The sequence below is a fragment of the Labeo rohita genome, chromosome 11 (genome assembly GCF_022985175.1).
Source record: "Labeo rohita strain BAU-BD-2019 chromosome 11, IGBB_LRoh.1.0, whole genome shotgun sequence".
Taxonomy (NCBI): Eukaryota; Metazoa; Chordata; class Actinopteri; order Cypriniformes; family Cyprinidae; genus Labeo; species Labeo rohita.
The window spans coordinates 24,323,211-24,340,652 of record NC_066879.1 but is presented as its reverse complement, the minus strand read 5'-3'; the positions used below and the strand labels follow the sequence as shown (position 1 = coordinate 24,340,652).

Genomic DNA, 17,442 nt, shown 5'->3' with positions numbered 1-17,442 from the left:
AATGAATAGAAAATTACATATAATACTTAGTTTGACCTTCTGAGGTTGATGGTCAACATTTTTAATGGTTAAGCAAAATAAAACAAACATTTCAATTTTCATTTTTTGTTCCCTGGCAGTTTTCTTATTTATTATATGTACAATAACTATGCATATTATAAAGGTTATGCAATAATTTAATTTAATTTAATTTAATTTAATTTAATTTAACTTAATTTAATAAAATTTAATTTAATTTAATAAAATTTAATTTAATTTAATAAAATTTAATAAAATGTAATAGAATTTAATTCCAAATTTTGGAAACAAAAATGCAAATATGAATATAGAAAATGCCTATACAAAATTAACAGAAAAAAAAGCATATTTTATTTTATTTTATTTTATTTTATTTTACCAAATTTTAGGAACAGGGTTGTAAAAATTCAAAAAAAAATTTAGGAAGTTGTCCTATAAAATGAACAGAAAATAAATACATCTCATATAATATTTAGGACAAACCTGCAACCTTTTTTTACATTTTATTTTATTCCAATTTTTGGTAACAGGGATTTAAAAATTCAAATATGAATATAGAAAATGCACATATAAAATGAAAAGAAAACTACATATAATATGGTTGACCTTCTCAGGTTGATGGTTAACATTTTTAAAGGTTAAGTAAAATAAAATAAACATTTCAAATTTCTCTTTTTTTCCTGTCAGTTTTCTTATTCATTATATGTACAATAATTATGCATATTATAAAGGTTATAAATTTAATGTAATTTAATTTAATTTAATTTAATTTAATTTAATTTAATTTAATTCCAAATAAATAATGCCCATATAAAATTAACAGAAAATAAACAGCTCATAAAATATTTAGGCCAAACCTGCAGCCTATTTAAAATGACTTTGTTTTATTATTTCAATTTTTGTTAAAAGGGAAGCAAAAATGCTATGATATAGAAAATGCACATATAAAACGAATAGAAAATTATTGTCTCATATAATATTTAGTTTGACCTTCTGAAGTTGATGGTCAACATTTTTAAAGGTTAAGCAAAATAACACATTTATTTTCTATTTATTACATTTTTTTTCTCTTTTTTTCTCCTTTTTTTATACATTATATGTACAACTATTTAAGAATATTATTAAGGTTATGAAATTCATGCTAATATTATTAATTAACTATATATTTTATTATATTTATTTTTTACAGATGATCACGGATAAATACATGAAACCTGAGGGGAAAAAGGAAAGAAGAAGAAGAAAAAAAACTGCAGTAATGTCCCATAACATGGTTCAGTACATTTAATTTCCTTGGAAAGGAAAGATGCTGTGTGAGCAGTTAGAACGGCCTCATCCTGTGTTTTATCCCATCAGATGTCATGACCCAAGCGTGAACGGGAGAAGGGAAACAGTGTTTGTGTTTTGATGAGCAACGCTTAGTTTGTGACCTCACTTCCTTGGAGGTCAGGAGGAGGTGTGTGTGAGCGTCTGTGATTGAGTTACGGATGGCCAAGCAGCCATACATGGAGTGTTTTGGTATTCCTCAGCACCTGTTTGGCACCCGACTGCAGACGCAGGCAAGTGAACAGACATAACAATCCATTCTAGCAGTATTGAGCTCACAAAACTACTCTGGAAATATGCAGTGGAGAGGGAATTGACATCATTGACTTGTCACATTTTATTACCAGAATGCCACGTTCACCTCCGTTTCAGCCTGTAGGGGGAGCCATCGCACAGTCTACATGTGTGACGATGACAATGGGAAAGATACCACATTATTATTCTCCGTAATTCTGAAACTGAAAATCATTACTGAATGGACGATCGCTAATGAACGCATGCACATCCACTGGACATTATGATTTATAAAACAACTGATTTGGGACAAGATGGTCTTGTCACAGACTATTCTCTACAGAGAGATTTTTCAAAAAGAAGCTGTAATGTATATGAACGTCACAGATCTTCTGAGATGAACTGGCGTGTTGCAGTGGCATTAGCCCTGCAGCCAATTAACGCAAGCTAGGAGAGCCTATACTCGACTGTGATTGGCTGAGGGCACTCAGGGGATCTCATTACAGCATAGTAGTGCAACTCTTCACTGGCACAGCCTCTGACGGCAGTTTGATCACTGGCTCAAAGCCCCAGCATGGACGACCACAACTCCAGTATTCTTTTTCAACCAAAGTGTCATAGTTCTTCATATTCTATACTGTTTTATATACAGAAACTACTAGTAAGGTAACGGATACAGCTGATCTGTGAGCTAGTCTGATTATAGTCAGCACTTTAGTGATGAACACACTCCTAAACAATAAGTTGTAATATAATAATAATGTTACAACTTAATAATAATGAATACTAAAATATATACATTTATATAAAAATAAAAAAATAAATGTATATAAAATAAATGCATAAATATTAATATATAAAAATATAAATAAATGACATATCAATAAATTAATAACAATGAATACTAAAATATTTACATTTACATATATAGATACTATTTAAATGTTTCTAATATTATAATAATTATAATACATCCATAGTAATTAAGACTAATATATAAACACTATATATATATATATATATATATATATATATATATATATGTGTGTGTGTATATATATATATATATATATAGTGTATATATATAAACAAATATATAAACAAATCATAACAAAGAAGACCAAATAAATATATATAAATTTGATTTATTATATACACTGATAAAGATTTTTTTTTAATTCATCTTTTTTTTTTTTTATATATTGCGTACATATTCTGACTTCAAAGTGAAAAACAAACTTCTGCAAACAATCTGGAAATTTACTGTTGCCAGCCCTGACACAGAAAGCCTGTGGAGTGATGTCATGTTAATGGCATTCCAGTGTGAGAGGCAGGGGTGCATTTTGAGGGTCCCGGCTGATTTAAGTACATGCTTTCTGTGAAATGTGGTTGGAAAAAAATGTAGCACTGTACACATAAAACACATACTGTATAAACACACAAGACAGACAGATAGACGCTCACATGCATGAAGAACACTCCTAAAAATCCCCTCCATCAGAAGGTCGGCCTATTATCACAGAGCCAAACCGTTTCGTGACTGTGTGCAGAATAAGGAGCTTTATAATCCAGACAGATATATAAAGCTCTATAATACAAACAGAATGAAGCTTGGTAAACAAAGCCTTTACCTCAGCTTCAGCAACAGGGCTACGGCCTGGAGAAGATCCAATGTCTGCAACTATAGAGTGTGTGTGCGTGTGTTTACACCAAGCCATGCAGCGAGAACCAGATTTAATGACTGTTTACAGGCCACAATGACGTGTGTTCCACACATACACAGCTGTCAGTGCGGTAACAGCCTCTTCACTGTGTGTTCACATGCCACGACTAATTTAAAGGGAAGCCAAGACTTGTGTGCATCCTGCTGGGATGCTTGCCATGCTGAAATGGGGGAAGGGTGACGTCCGTATGTCAGGATACACTTTGATGCCATATGGGGACGAAGCCCGAGAACTGAGTGTGCTTTTACTTAACAAAAGCCTTTGTGCACATTTAAAGGGATAGCTATGCATCCAAAAATTAAAATTCTGCTGTTAAAGTTATTTTTAAAAACTAAGGTTGATGTTCAAGGGCTGTGAAGCTCCAAAAAGCACCAAAAATAGTACAAAATAAACTACAAAAAGAAGTCTATGAAGATAAATCTATTGAATATTGACTTAAATCTGCATGCGCTTCTCACACAGATCTATAGGGCTTTGAAAAACGAATGAATGAGTCATATGAACTAGTTTCATGATGCTATTTTGGTGTTCTTTGTCCTTTTTAAAGGGGTCATCGGATGCAAAACTCACTTTTACATGTTGTTTGAACATAAACGTGTGTTGGCAGTGTTTGTACACAACCACCCTATAATGATAAAAATCCACCCAGTGGTATTTTTTTAATCTTTATAAGTAATATCCCCTTTTTCAAATCAAGCCATTCTCAATATCTTGTCTGTGTGACGTTACAAAAACCCAGGCCGCTCCCACGATAGTTGATTGACATGACCGTCTTACCTTAGACCCGCCCTGAGTGAGCCATTTTGTCGACTCCAGTGCAGATGAAGACAAGAATGTCTCCAATTGAGTGATTGAGGTGTTTTGCTGTTGGATATAATAATGAACATAGCAGTCGTCATTTATTCCTGACATCTGAGCCGCTGAAAATGCAGAGGATTAACATTACTTTCGTTTTTGTTTTTGTTATCTTTATATATTTAATTTTTTAATTTTAACTTTTTTTATATTTAAAGAAGAAACTATATATAAAAAGGTGGCATGCAGTGCTTCAAACAGTTGTATAAAGCTATTCAAAACATCATTAAATGTAAATTGTGATAATCGTAATTAATAATTGCAATTTCAATCTCAAAGGAACAATCGACAATTATGATTTTTGTCATAATCGTGCAGCAGACCACAAAAACTAATACTACCCCCAAAAAAAGCAAGCTCACTGCGATTAAATAAGAAAAATAAACTAATTACAGGCAACAGGACAAAAAAAAAAACAATAGTACAAGTCGGCACCCATAGCCTTGTGGTTATTGCGACGACATACAACGCAACCGTGCTCACGGCGACCCGAGTTCGAATCCCGCCTCGAGATCCTTTGCCGATCCTGCTCCCCTCTCTTCTCCCAGTACTTTCCTGTCAGCTCTCCACTGTCCTTTCACAATAAAGGTGTTAAAAGACCATAAAAATAACTTTTAAAAAAAAATCAATAGAACAAATAAATAAATGCTACATGCATTGCATAAATTAATCAAATGTATAAAAACACTGCATATTCTTCACTGTGTAAACTTATAAAGTTACAAAAGTGATTTAGGTAAAAAGCAGTGGGAGATTTTCTCTCTTTTGTTGTTTGATTAACATGAATGACAAACAGCAGGAATATTAAACTGCTGTCACTTTAAGAGCCGCCCGGATCTAATATACAGTTACACGTGTTTTCTTTCTCAGCTGTTTGCTTTCACTTAAGACCTAAATTAATGTGTTTACTAGGATACTTGCAAAGACAGGCATTTTGACACATACAAAGTGTGTGTATTTAACTGTTCAAGGCCTATAAAGCGGCAAAAATAAGATAGTTCAATACTCCCGCATTCCCTGTTTGTGTGTAGCAAAATGAGTTCCCTTTCGCTGCTAACTGCATTTGAACGGCTTAAAATTACTTGTTTTCAAACCGCAATGCTTAAAAATGCTTTCAAACGATACATTTTCATGACCACGCAGCACAACAATGTTACGTGAGCGTATAACCGCATCAAATTCTTGTCCACCGGCATATCGCCCACCCCTAGCTCGCAGAGTATCAGACATTTCCAGGTTTGCTCATCCTTAGCACTCCTGGCTTTAGAGAGCTTTGCAATGACTGCAGAATTAAAAAGCCTCTTTGAATAAAGCACATGCTTACTTTCATATTCTTCTCACACACTTTTGTCTGTTTCAGGCATTTACTGAGTACTTATCTAAGTTGAGCAAAAATTTGTGACTGATGGTGTCTAGGAGCAAAGTAAAACACCTCTGGGACTCTTACACCCTCTGATATCTCCCTACGCTTGCCTTATCCATTACCAACCATTATCACTCCACATGAATGAATAATCTGCAATGAATTTCTAATGTCCCGTTTCTCTGTGACGGCATCACACCATTTATCATTCACAGTGTCTAGTGAAGCTGGCATGGACTTCTAGGTGATACCGCTGTATGGAAATGGACTGAGTTAAATGGACAAGCAGAAAACGGATGGGCCGGTAAACAATGCATGAGCACACACCCACCTGGAGCAACACATCCCCCTCTTTCCTCTGTCGGCCCATTAAAAACAGCTCAGATGCACAAACCGCTTTGCATTATGGACAAAAGGAAGACAGATTGACAGAGGACCACTTATTGGGAAAGAAGCTGCAGTTTTATTACCAGAATCAGGAGAAGATCACCACCTGCCCACTTCCATAAAACTCCATTTCAACAAAGAATTGAAAATATATTTTAAAATGAACTGACCTCAAAAAAATACTATTTGTATACGTTATTGCACATGCACTAATATTAAAATTTTGGCTGATACCAATTATTATTATTCTTTTTTTTTTTTTTTTTTGGTATGCTGATAACAGATAAACCTTATATTACAATTCTATAGTATTTTGTCAAAAAAAATTAGAAATAAATGATAACAAAAACAAAAAATACACTATCAGTCAAAAGTTTTTGAACAGTAAAATTTTTTATGATTTTTAAAAAAGTCTCTTCTGCTCACCAAACCTACATTTATTTGATCCAAAGTACAGCAAAAAGCATATTCTGCATATGCTGCATAAATCAGCATATTACAGTGATTTGTGAAGGATCATATGACACCGAAGACTGGAGTAAAGATGCTGAAAATTTAGCTTTGATCACAGGAATAAATTACAGTTTAAAATATATTAAAATATAAAACAGTTATTTTAAATAGTAAAAATATTTTACAGTTTTACTGTTTTTGCTGTACTTTGGATTAAATAAATGCAGGCTTGGTAAGCAGAAGAGACTATTTAAAAAAACATTAAAAATCTTACTGTTCAAAAACTTTTGACTGGTAGTGTATATAAACCTTAAAAACTACAATCAATCATTTTAAAAGCTAAAAATCAATATAGGCATCACATCATTATATTGTACAGTCTGAAAAAGTTAGCAAGAGGTTTTAAAGATTAATTTTTGATTGATGGTAAGTGAGTGTTAAATTATGAAAATGGTCATTTAAATGCAAAAGTGAGTAGGCACAATTAAATTTCTTCCATCGACTGATGCTGATAAATTAACATTGGATACGGTACATTGTGTACCCCTTATCTGATCTTCTCAGAATGACCAAATATCTATCCAGACTTCACTGCAAAACTCTGCACAGTCAATATCAAAACTCCGGCCTTGACAAAAATGTCAAAAAGAGCTCAATTATTCCCCAGCACCTCCAGCGAGATCTTTATATAGACCGTTTCAGTCTACAGAGTCAAGCAGCCTGGATTACAAAGAGAGAGAGGCTGGAAGCAGAAGGGTAATGAGTGACAAGCATGCATCAGCAAAAAGACAGAGCTGCCTAATTACGGCTTACACCTCCAGCTCTGGCTCTGCTTAAACACAGGAGCGGACGGAAACAGGAATCGAAAGAGTGCGAGGTACGCTTCGCTGCGTGTTCCCTAGATATTACTTTATCTTAGATGTTTTGAGTGGCAGTTGAAAAGCATCTCCCGAAATGAATAATTTTCATTCAACCCCGAAAAACCAAAGATTGTACACTTTGTTCCAGAGTCTTTCATCATCATTTTTTCATTCGTTACATCTGAACAGGGCGAGAGAGAAAAACGAACAGGCCGCCTCGGCTGAGGCAACGCGTCATTTTCGCTTCCACTGAAGGGATTTCCTTTTTTCTCTCTCTGTCTCTTTCTTTCCAGTAGATTAAAATCCTCTCCTTCCAGTCTCTCATGCATAATTATGTTCATCACAAAGGATGAGCCTTTTAAATGGGCAGGAATTGCAGATGAGGCTGGATTGATTGGTTGCCTGCATGAGGTAATTGATCTGGAGCTTCTCTCATGTTAGTCCTCCGTCATTTGCAAGATTTCGCTCCTGAATAGGAAACAGCTAAAAGGCACTAAATGTTCAAATTTAACACTTAAAAGGGTCACGCAATACATTTTTAATAATCATTTTTCCCTGAGGTCTACTTGCAATCGATCCTATTCGCAACCTTTTTTCCTATACAGTTGAAGTCAAAAGTTTACACACACCTTGTAGAATCTGCAAAATGTTCATTATTTTACTAAAATAAGAGGGATCGCACAAAACGCATGTTATGTTTTATTTACTACTGATCTGAGTAAGATATTTCACATAAAAGATGTTTACATATAGTCCACAAGAGAAAATAATAGTTGAATTTATAAAAATGACCCCGTTCAAAATTTTACACACTCTTGATTCTTAATACTGTGTTGTTACCTGAATGAACCTTGTTTGTCCTGAACAGTTAAACTGTCTGCTGTTCTTCAGAAAAATCCTTTAGGTCGCACAAATTCATGGTTTTTCAGCATTTTTGTGTATTTGAACCCTTTCCAACAATGACCGTATGATTTTGAGATCCATCTTTTCACACTGAGGACAACTGAGGGACTCATATGCAACTATTACAAAAGGTTCAAATGCTCACTGATGCTTCAGAAGGAAACACGATGCGTTAAGAGCCGGGGGGGTGAAAACTTCTGGAATTTGAAGATTAGGCTAAATTCAACTTATTTTGTCTTCTGGGAAACATATAAGTATCCTCTGAAGGGTAGTACCAAATAAATAGAATAGAATATTAGCCCTGAAAACTTATGTTTTCATAGTACAATGAACTTTTTAATCCTAACGAGTCCTCGCCATAAATTTAAAAATGTACAATAAATCAGGTCGGCATAAAAAAACGGTGAAATGAAACCAAACAACAGCAAGTCTTAAAAATTTTAACTCGCTTGAGAAGAATTGCTGTAGAGCAGAAAATCAATTTAATGCTCAAAAGCAGCATAAAACAGGACCTTTCCTCAAGCTACAGTTTGTTTGAGGTGAGACAATATAATTGTCAAACATGTTTGGTCTCGGCACATCTATCTTTGAAGAGAAAAAATAGCCAAAGCATGTCTCCCAGGTCCTCTAATATAATTCAAACAGTCCAACTCCATTTGTCCAGACCCTGCCATAAAAGTGCCCTAAATTTGTCCGGCTTCAAGAGTGGCTTTCAAAAGAGCCTTGCACAAGAGTAAAAGAGCTTCAGAAAAGCTCTCACCGACTTAAATCAATACTTCAGAGGATAGGGACCACAGAGAAAGTTACGAGTGATAAACAAATTGACTTTACTCAGTGTGTAAAATGACAGTGAACATGACCTCCCGACAACCTGTTTCACATCTAATAACAGGCTTTTAGCACATAAATCGAATTGCCAAATGCTCTGAACATCTACACAATGAATAATAGCTTGAGGGTGTGTAAATGATGACAGAACATTCGTTTTTAGGGCGTGCTATCTCTTTAACTGTGTGCTTTTAGAGTATTTGGCTATTCAAAGTCTTTCCACCCTGCTATTTGCACTCTCCAGACATCATTTAACTATTTTCGCGAACAGAAGTTGTGGTACAGAAAGACTGTGGAAACGGTTTCATGTTTGGGTTGAGAGCAAAATGGTCAAATATTTCCGACCACGTCACTCGATCTTTTTCTTCCACTTTAAAATGGGAAAAAGTCAGTCTCATCTTTCCTTTCTAAAAGCTTCCTCTTCAGCGGCTTTTGCGCCGCCCCTGGCTGTTTTACAAGGGTAATGATGTTTATAAGAGTTACATAAAGGCATGCGAGCATCCAAAGCTTTGTCAATGGAGCTGAAATCCACCAACGCTTCTGGTGTCTCCTATCAAAAAAGTAACTTTTGAAGAGTCCTTTATATCGAGCTGCTTTTTTAAAAAATGCTATAAACAAAAAAGGACACAGCTCCCATTGAAATGTCATTGAGAGATTCCCGTGGTGAAAATAACAATCTTTCCAATAACACGCAGAGGAGAGAGCGGTCCTTGAAATGATATAGTGAGACACCAGAGGGAAAAAAACAGCTATTGTGCCCAAACAAGGGCTGATCTTCGATGTTTGCAGGTCTGCATCATTAATTGCACAATACAATATCTAAGATTCGCTCTGGAGCAAAAAATCTTAAAGAGAGGAGCGTGTGATAAACTAGATGAACAATTTTAGGTCTAAAATAGTGGCTGGAGGGGACGTCTGGGGCGGCGTTTGTATGCGTAAGGCTCAAAGGGTCAGGCAACATTAAACAGGAGATGGACTGACCTATTCGCAACGAGGTCACGACCGCCATCAATTTTAGATGTGCAGCAGAGAGAGACAGTGCTGTGAAATGCATAAAATATAGAGCCCCAGGTGGACAGGACAGGCCAATATCCAGCCATTACTCCGGGCCTTGAGCTGACAGACCACTAAAGGTTAGATCATGAAAAGGCATTGATAGTGAGGCTTTAAAAGTATCGTTTTCTTAACATTACACCATAAAGTCAATTAAAACGTCTTATGACGTTTTAAAAGAAGAGATATAAAAGATTCAGTACCCACAGAAAGGAGTTTATGAGCTGAAAGGTAAGCTTTGGTATGATAAGACGGGATGGATTGCATTTCGAATGCATTTGAAAGGTAGGGCGATTCACTTTGTATTGTTTAGGCAGAGCTGATATAATTTTAATGAGTACTCCTGAGCCCATTCAGATCGAATGACTAGGAGAGCAAGAAGTATGAATCCTTTCAAAAATAGGCTGATAGCAAAACCATTCATTTAGTTTAAAACTAAAAAAACATTTTAGGGATTAACTGGCCAATTGCACCACCACGAAATAGAATAACAATTTATCAAAGCAAAGAATGTGTCATGTGATTATACTGCTGAATGTAACCTAATTACTCAGTGTAAACCGCAACCCTTGCTCTGAAATATTAATAGATGCTAATAAGAATATTGGCACCGTTTCAGAGGAAAACGGGAACAGTGCCTTCACTTGTGTTGACATGTTTGTCAGTGAGGAAAAATGATTAAATGATGAATTTTTACCATATTGGAATATGAAATTCCAACTACACTACCAGTCGAAAGTTTTTTTTTTTTCAGTCAAGTCTTTTCTGGTCAGAAAGCCTACATTTATTCCATAATAAATTATATTATAATAAATATTATTTATCTGGTCCAAAGAACAGAGTGTTTTTTTTTTCCAGAATACTTTGAAAGATATAGAAAGATCTAAAGATCAGCATTTATCTGAAATAAAAAGCTTTTGAAGCTTTTTTTGGGAAAGAAATTATAGAATTATCAATTTTATTTAGCAAGGATGCTTTAAACTGATCAAAAGTGATGATAAAGACATTTATAATGTCACAAAAGATTTCTGTTTCAGATAAATGCTGTTCTTCTGAACTTTCTATTTATTAAAGAAACCTGAAATAAATCTACTTGGCTGTTTTCAATATAATAATAATAAATGTTTTTGAGCAGCAAATCAGAATATTAGAACGATTTCTGAAGGGTCATGTGACTGGAGTAATGATAGTAAAAATTCAGATTTGAAATCACAGGAATAAATAGAATTTTAAAATATATTAAAATAATAAGAAGTTATTTGAAATAGTAAAATACTTCAAATTTGTACTATTTTGCTGTACTTCAGATCAAATAACAGGCTTGGTGAGCAGAAGAGACTTCTTAAATAAACATTAAAAATCTTGGTGTTCAAAAACTTTTGACTGGTAGTGTATATACGCCATTAGACATGAAAAATAATGTTGTAAAAGAAAAATAAGTCATTTTGATCATAGACAGATGGATAGACAGACCGACACACGGCCTAGTGACCGACCAACAAGTTGTTTGCAAAGTAAGACATTTCCCAGAGATCCAAACAAACAAGCATTTATATGACTCATATAAGCAAATGACTGAACTAGTAGAGCTTCTCTTGTAAACTCTCCCCACACTGCGGTGCAGTTTCCCATCCAGCCACGAGGCTATGAATCAGACAGAATTGCTTACTCACCCACAGACAGATCGGTGATCTGTCTAGAGACGTGCTGCTGTCTTTTTGCCGCCGTTTGCCCACTTGATCAGTCAAACGATTCTGAAAAACCTCTGTCTCAGCTGAAAATAGAACTCAAATCTCTCACGTTGAGGTTAAACTGATGCAGGTTTCTTCTTGCTGTAAGAAGCAGTGACGTCCAATCCGTGAGCAACTTTTTAAAGTCTGTTTATGGTTCCTCAAGTCCAAAAAAGTCTGACTGCAGACACAGAGAGTGAAAAAGCAAGGAGAATCCTTTACAAAACACAGGCTCCAGCAAACAGGTCGGCCCCGAGAGCCCCTTCCAAAGGGTTGGAAAATATTTGCAAACGTCTGGTGACGCACCGGAGGCAAACTTACGGATGCAGACAGCCAGTCAGACAACCCATAGGAAACACTGAGAGATTCAAAAGTTCTCCAATAAGAGTACGACACAAAAAAAGAAAAACAACTACCTCTGCATTTCCACTCTGTGTTTGAGAAGGAAAGACAGTTCGCAGGACAGGACAAGGCGGGCACCTTCAGACGCAAATGCAAGCTGCACACGTAAATTAATAATAGCCTTGGTGTGCTAGTTTAAACCACTGGATCAGGTTGCCTGACATCTACAGTTTCACAAGCTTTAGTTTAAAGTTTTTAAGGTACAAGGACTTCCAAAAAGCAATTTCCTTCAGCCTTGATAAAACACCACAGGGGGTTTAACAAATGATGGATTCCTTTCGAATCAGAAATCATTTCAGACAGTACAAAAAAACAAGACGTAGCATTCCTGGAAGAAAGCCCTTGTCTTGTGGCCTGAAGGCCGATGAGAAGACAATTTTTCCTTGTGAAATGAGATATAGAGACTGAGCTCATACTAAAGATGACAGCAGAAAGGCAGCTATGAACAAGCCGGAAATGAAACGGAGGAGAACCTGAGAACTCTGCCATGAGACACCCAACAACGAGAGTCTGAAAGCAGAGATCATGGAGCTTTGGCTTACAGGAATACTATAATCAAAATCCACCAAAACACTGGCTTGCTCTGTCTTCATTAATTTCCCTGCCAAAGACTTTTCTAGCTACAGTGTCCTCCTTTAGGACAGTGTTATATTGATGTTGTGTAATACAAAATCATGCAGTTTATAGTGATAGTTTACTCAAAAATGAAACTTCTGTAATTAATTACTTACCCTCATGTCGTTCCAAAACCATTAGATCTTCGTTCATCTTTGGAAACCACAATGCAACTGACACGTTCAAGGCCCAGAAAGGTAGTAAGGACATCGTTAAAATAGTCTATGTGACATCAGTTGTTTAACCGTAATTTTATGAAGCTATGAGAAAACAAAAAAAACCAACTTTATTCTGCAATTTACAATTAATTACAGTGTCTGTGGAGGGTCTGAACTCTTGGATCTTCATTTGTGTTATGAAGATGAACAAAGGTCTTACAGGTTTGGAACGGCATGAGGGTGAGTAATTTATGACAGAATTGTCATTTTTGGGTGAACTCTCTTTAAAGGAATACTTGATTCAAAAATGAAAATTCTGTCATAAATTATTGTTCAGTAAAAATCTCGGCCCCTGCCATTAGCTCTTCAATATCATTGATGTTTGTGCTTTTTAAACAAGCAACACTGTGAGAACCAAATCAGACTGACACTTTTCACTTCAATCGATTTGACTCCGTACAAAGTTCATGAAATTAATGACTCTTATGAGCCTTTTCTCAAAAATATTTACTCAAAAACACATTTAAAGCATTAACAGAGATCATTTCTTTTATATGTCAGTAAAACTGACATATCTAAAATATAGTGAAATGAATCAGATCCATACAGAATGAATCAAATAAACTGAGACGAGTCTAATATGGACAAGTCTAATGTTTCAAACTCATTCAAATCAAACTAGAGTCAGTTTTGGTTACATATAGACTTTGAGGCAAATTCTAAGACCAAAGTTATATGTTATAAAGAACCACATTGTTTAATTAAAAAAAACAAAAACAAAAACTTTGTGTTTGTGCTGCCTTCAAATTTTAAGTTTACTCAACTTAAATATCCAAGTTTTCATGTAGTACAACTTAACATTTCATGTTGACTAAACTTAAAATTTAAAGGCAACACAAACACTAACTTTTTTAAGTTGAAACTACTTTTTTTCAGTGCACATTTAAAGCTACAGGAAACTGTAGCTTTAGTTAAAAACTATTCATTAAAAGAAATGGCTCATAAAGGCCCGAACACACCAAGCCGACGATCGTCCATCGTCAACGTCAGCATTTGTCGGGCTTGTTTGTTTAGCACGTTCCAAACGTTGACTTTCATCGGGTTCACGTCGGTGGTAGTTTGCCCGATTCGGGGCCTTCGGCGTGAGTGAGAACACTGATTGGATGCTCAGTTTAGTGAACATAATGAATTAAATTAAAGCGAAAGTAATGAAAACGAGTAAGAAATGAAGACGGCACAAACAGAAGACTGTTCTAATGTTACATGATCTTACCCAAGCGTTCCAATATGCGAATATTTTCATTACATGAGCCGCTTTAAATGAAGAAAGTCGTCAACATAACTGATATTCAAAATGGTAAGCAAGCAGAGCTTGTTTACGTTTCATATATCTGCGTATATCTCATATCTCCTTGTTTTGGTTTCTCATTTTCAATGACGAGTATATACTTTTGATATAGCCGGTCAATTCCTCTTACGCAACCACAGAACGCACATTCGTTTGCAGTCGCCTGTGTGGTGTGTTAAAGCGCAGCTTTTTGGTCCAGACGCTGCTGACGCAAGGAGACAACAATGTTGGGAAAAACACCAAATCAACAATAAGATGACAACTGTGACAGAGTGCTATATGTTTGGATATAGAGGAAATGGGAAATGTCTAAAAAAGGGGATCTGAATATGTGTGTGTATGGAGGAGGGGACAAAAACGGCTTTACACTTCCAGAACAAAACAACTGTAAAGTAAAGGATGATTCAGAAGATTCAGCTCCAGAACAGAGTTGAGTCTGTGGCTCACCAAATGCTAAGGAGCAAATTACAGAGCCCTGGAAAACTGGTTGCCTGCTGTGGTGAATGAAGTGGCCTGACTCAGAGCCTGTAGTCACTAATTTTAGCCAAGCTGGGTGGAAGCACAATGGCTAGTTGAGCTATTAATGAAGTGACTGTACTAACCTAAACGAAATAATAGAACAAAATAGCATGCGATATCAATTATAAAGAATGATTTAGGCCACTAAAGTCTACAAACTGTACTTCATGTTTATTTTGCATGCTAATATGCTTTCTTGGTGAGTACTTTTGTTACATTTCTGATTACAAGAAAACATAAAAGTTTACTGTAATAACAGAAACACACATGGAAATAATGACTGGACAGAACAGGTGTTCTGCTGGAGAAGAACGTCAGGAACTTGACTAATTGCCTGATTTAAAGGTCTCCTACCTTATCGTCCTCACTGAAATGCAGTATTTCCACATCAGATTCAACATGAGGGCATTTCCTGCCTGGCTGCTCAAAGAAGGACTTCAAAACAAGGTGGTGTAGATCCAATAAGGAGGAGAAGAAAATACAGTGTAGCTCAGCATGTGCTGCTTGACTCAACCCAACTCCAATCCAGACAAGCCGCTCCTTCCTCTTTCCCTTCTCTCAACCACAAACGGAGTGCTACGCTTGAAGTGCTCATGAGTGGGGGAAAAAAATAAAAAAAAAATCACTAATTCATTCACCCCCCAGTTCAAGTTACAGCAGTTGTTGCTCCTTCTGAAGTACAGGCATCTTTAGCTTTGTTTATGCAGCCATACCCAAACGTTCCCCTCTGGGAGAAGTCGTCTTGCAGCAATCTGACATTCCCATGCTAGCCTTGGAATGGAGTATGCTATGTCTCTACATCAGAGACACATCCGGATGTACTCGTTTCTCCTCAAGCAGATGCACTGTCGGTCGCTCACAGAGTGTTTCATTTGGTTCGGAGGTTTGTGTCAAAAAGGGAAAGGCAGGCCTGTTCGGCCAACACTTACTCTCTAAGGAGGCCAGGGAGGGTCTGACCAGTGTTCATACTCTCAAATATGACTTGTGGATGTTGTTAATTAGTCTCAATAGCATCAAATGAGTGTCGTAATGGAATTTGTATGTAAAAAAGCTGATGCTGTTGAGCTGAGCGAGGCCAGATTTGTCCTGGAGAACAGTGCTGCAGGAGGCTATGAGATCATAATCAAAGCCTGTCATTGGAGTAAAGGCTTGGCACGCTCCATGGAAATGGATTACTCTCAAAAACTGTAACTTAAAGCCTTGCGCACCAACGCTGGGATACACATGGGAAAGCATGTGAGGAAAAACCATGAAAAAGAAAAACTGGAAGGGAGCCAGTGAAAGAACTGTGCAGAACACTAGTCAGAAAAGTTTTAAAATGAGCTTTACAAAGTTTGAAAATACAGATGAGTGAACTATGTACAGTGAGATCGATTTCAGACGATAACATTTGTTTTTGTTTGACTCTGTTCACCTCCTTGTTGGGTTTGAAACGATTCCACAACCTTTGGGTTTAAACTGCTGGCTGTCCACTGTAATTTAAAGGGAGGGTGAACATTAAAACATTTCAGTGTTGTTTTATATAACAGAGTTTATATAACGTTGTGAAACCAACTCAAAATGTACAAGGATAAGTATGTGAGGAAAATAATAATAATAATAATAAAGTACACATGTACTCTACTGTTAAAAAGCTGGGGTTACAATCAATGTTGAAAACTGCTTAAAGGATTACTTCACTTCCAGAATAAAAAAAATCCTGATAATTTACTCACCCCCATGTCATCCAAGATGTTTATGTCTTTCTTCAGTCAAAAAGGAATTAAGGTTTCAATTCATCTTCAAAGGGCTCTACAGTTGCGATCCCAGTTATAGAATAAGGGTCTTATTTAGCAAAATGATCGGTCATTTGCTAAAGAAAATTGAAAAATTTATATACTTTATAGGGATGGGCGATATCTTATAATTTGCGATATACCGGTGAAAAATTTTCCCCACGATAAGAATTAGTCTTCCCGTGATAATATCAATAAAGTCTACAGTTGCACATGTGCGATACAGTTTTTTTATGTGTATGAGTCTGTTTTTAAACCTGTTGTCCAACAAAGATATAATTTATTGACATGCTTTTTCTCTAAATTAACTTCAAAACATAGTTGAGTGTTTAAAATAACCTTTTGCGATCCGAAGTGGCTTCATATAACAGAATAAGGCAGAAATCATACTATTTTACAGTATTATAAAAGCTGTGTTGATTAGCATTGCATTATAAATATAGGCCTACTTTATCTGTATAAAAATACCCAAATTGCTTGAAGAACACAGACAAACCATATATTGTAGCAATTGTATGTTTATTGTCAAGTTTCCTCAGTTAAAATTTCTCTATCTGCATTCAATTCAGCTGGAGCGATAACTTGATTAGAGATTTCCTGATGCATGATTAGTACTATTACTTCTGCTATAAAGCATATGTGGAGTTTCTGTGCAAGGGCGCTCTCCGGCTTTCAGTGAATTAAACAGTCATTATTGTACGTGTGTACACAGTTATGCTTTATTTTGGGTAAAAACAGGAAAGATAATATCTTCATTGCAATTATCGTTATCACAATAATACCAGAAATTACCATAATACATTTTTAAGCCCATATCAGCCATCCCTGTTTATAACCCCAAATGCTCTTCTTTCACTAGCTCTGTGATGCGCGTCTGCAACTTCACGTTGT

At 35.9% G+C, this 17,442-nt stretch overlaps 1 protein-coding gene across 6 annotated transcripts in view; it reads right to left on the bottom strand.

The window, feature by feature from the left end:
- The window catches only part of iqsec1b (IQ motif and Sec7 domain ArfGEF 1b), a 242,105-nt gene that overhangs the window by 59,642 nt on the left and 165,021 nt on the right, over positions 1 to 17,442 (bottom strand). Inside the window, exon 1 of one of the 6 annotated variants that reach the window (XM_051123249.1) lies at positions 15,131 to 15,677. The exons of the other annotated variants lie outside the window; for them this stretch is intronic. Coding sequence (XP_050979206.1) covers positions 15,131 to 15,177 — 47 coding nt within the window. The 5' untranslated portion in view covers positions 15,178 to 15,677. Of the gene's footprint in view, positions 1 to 15,130; positions 15,678 to 17,442 lie in introns of those variants that run through there. 6 annotated transcript variants of the gene reach the window in all.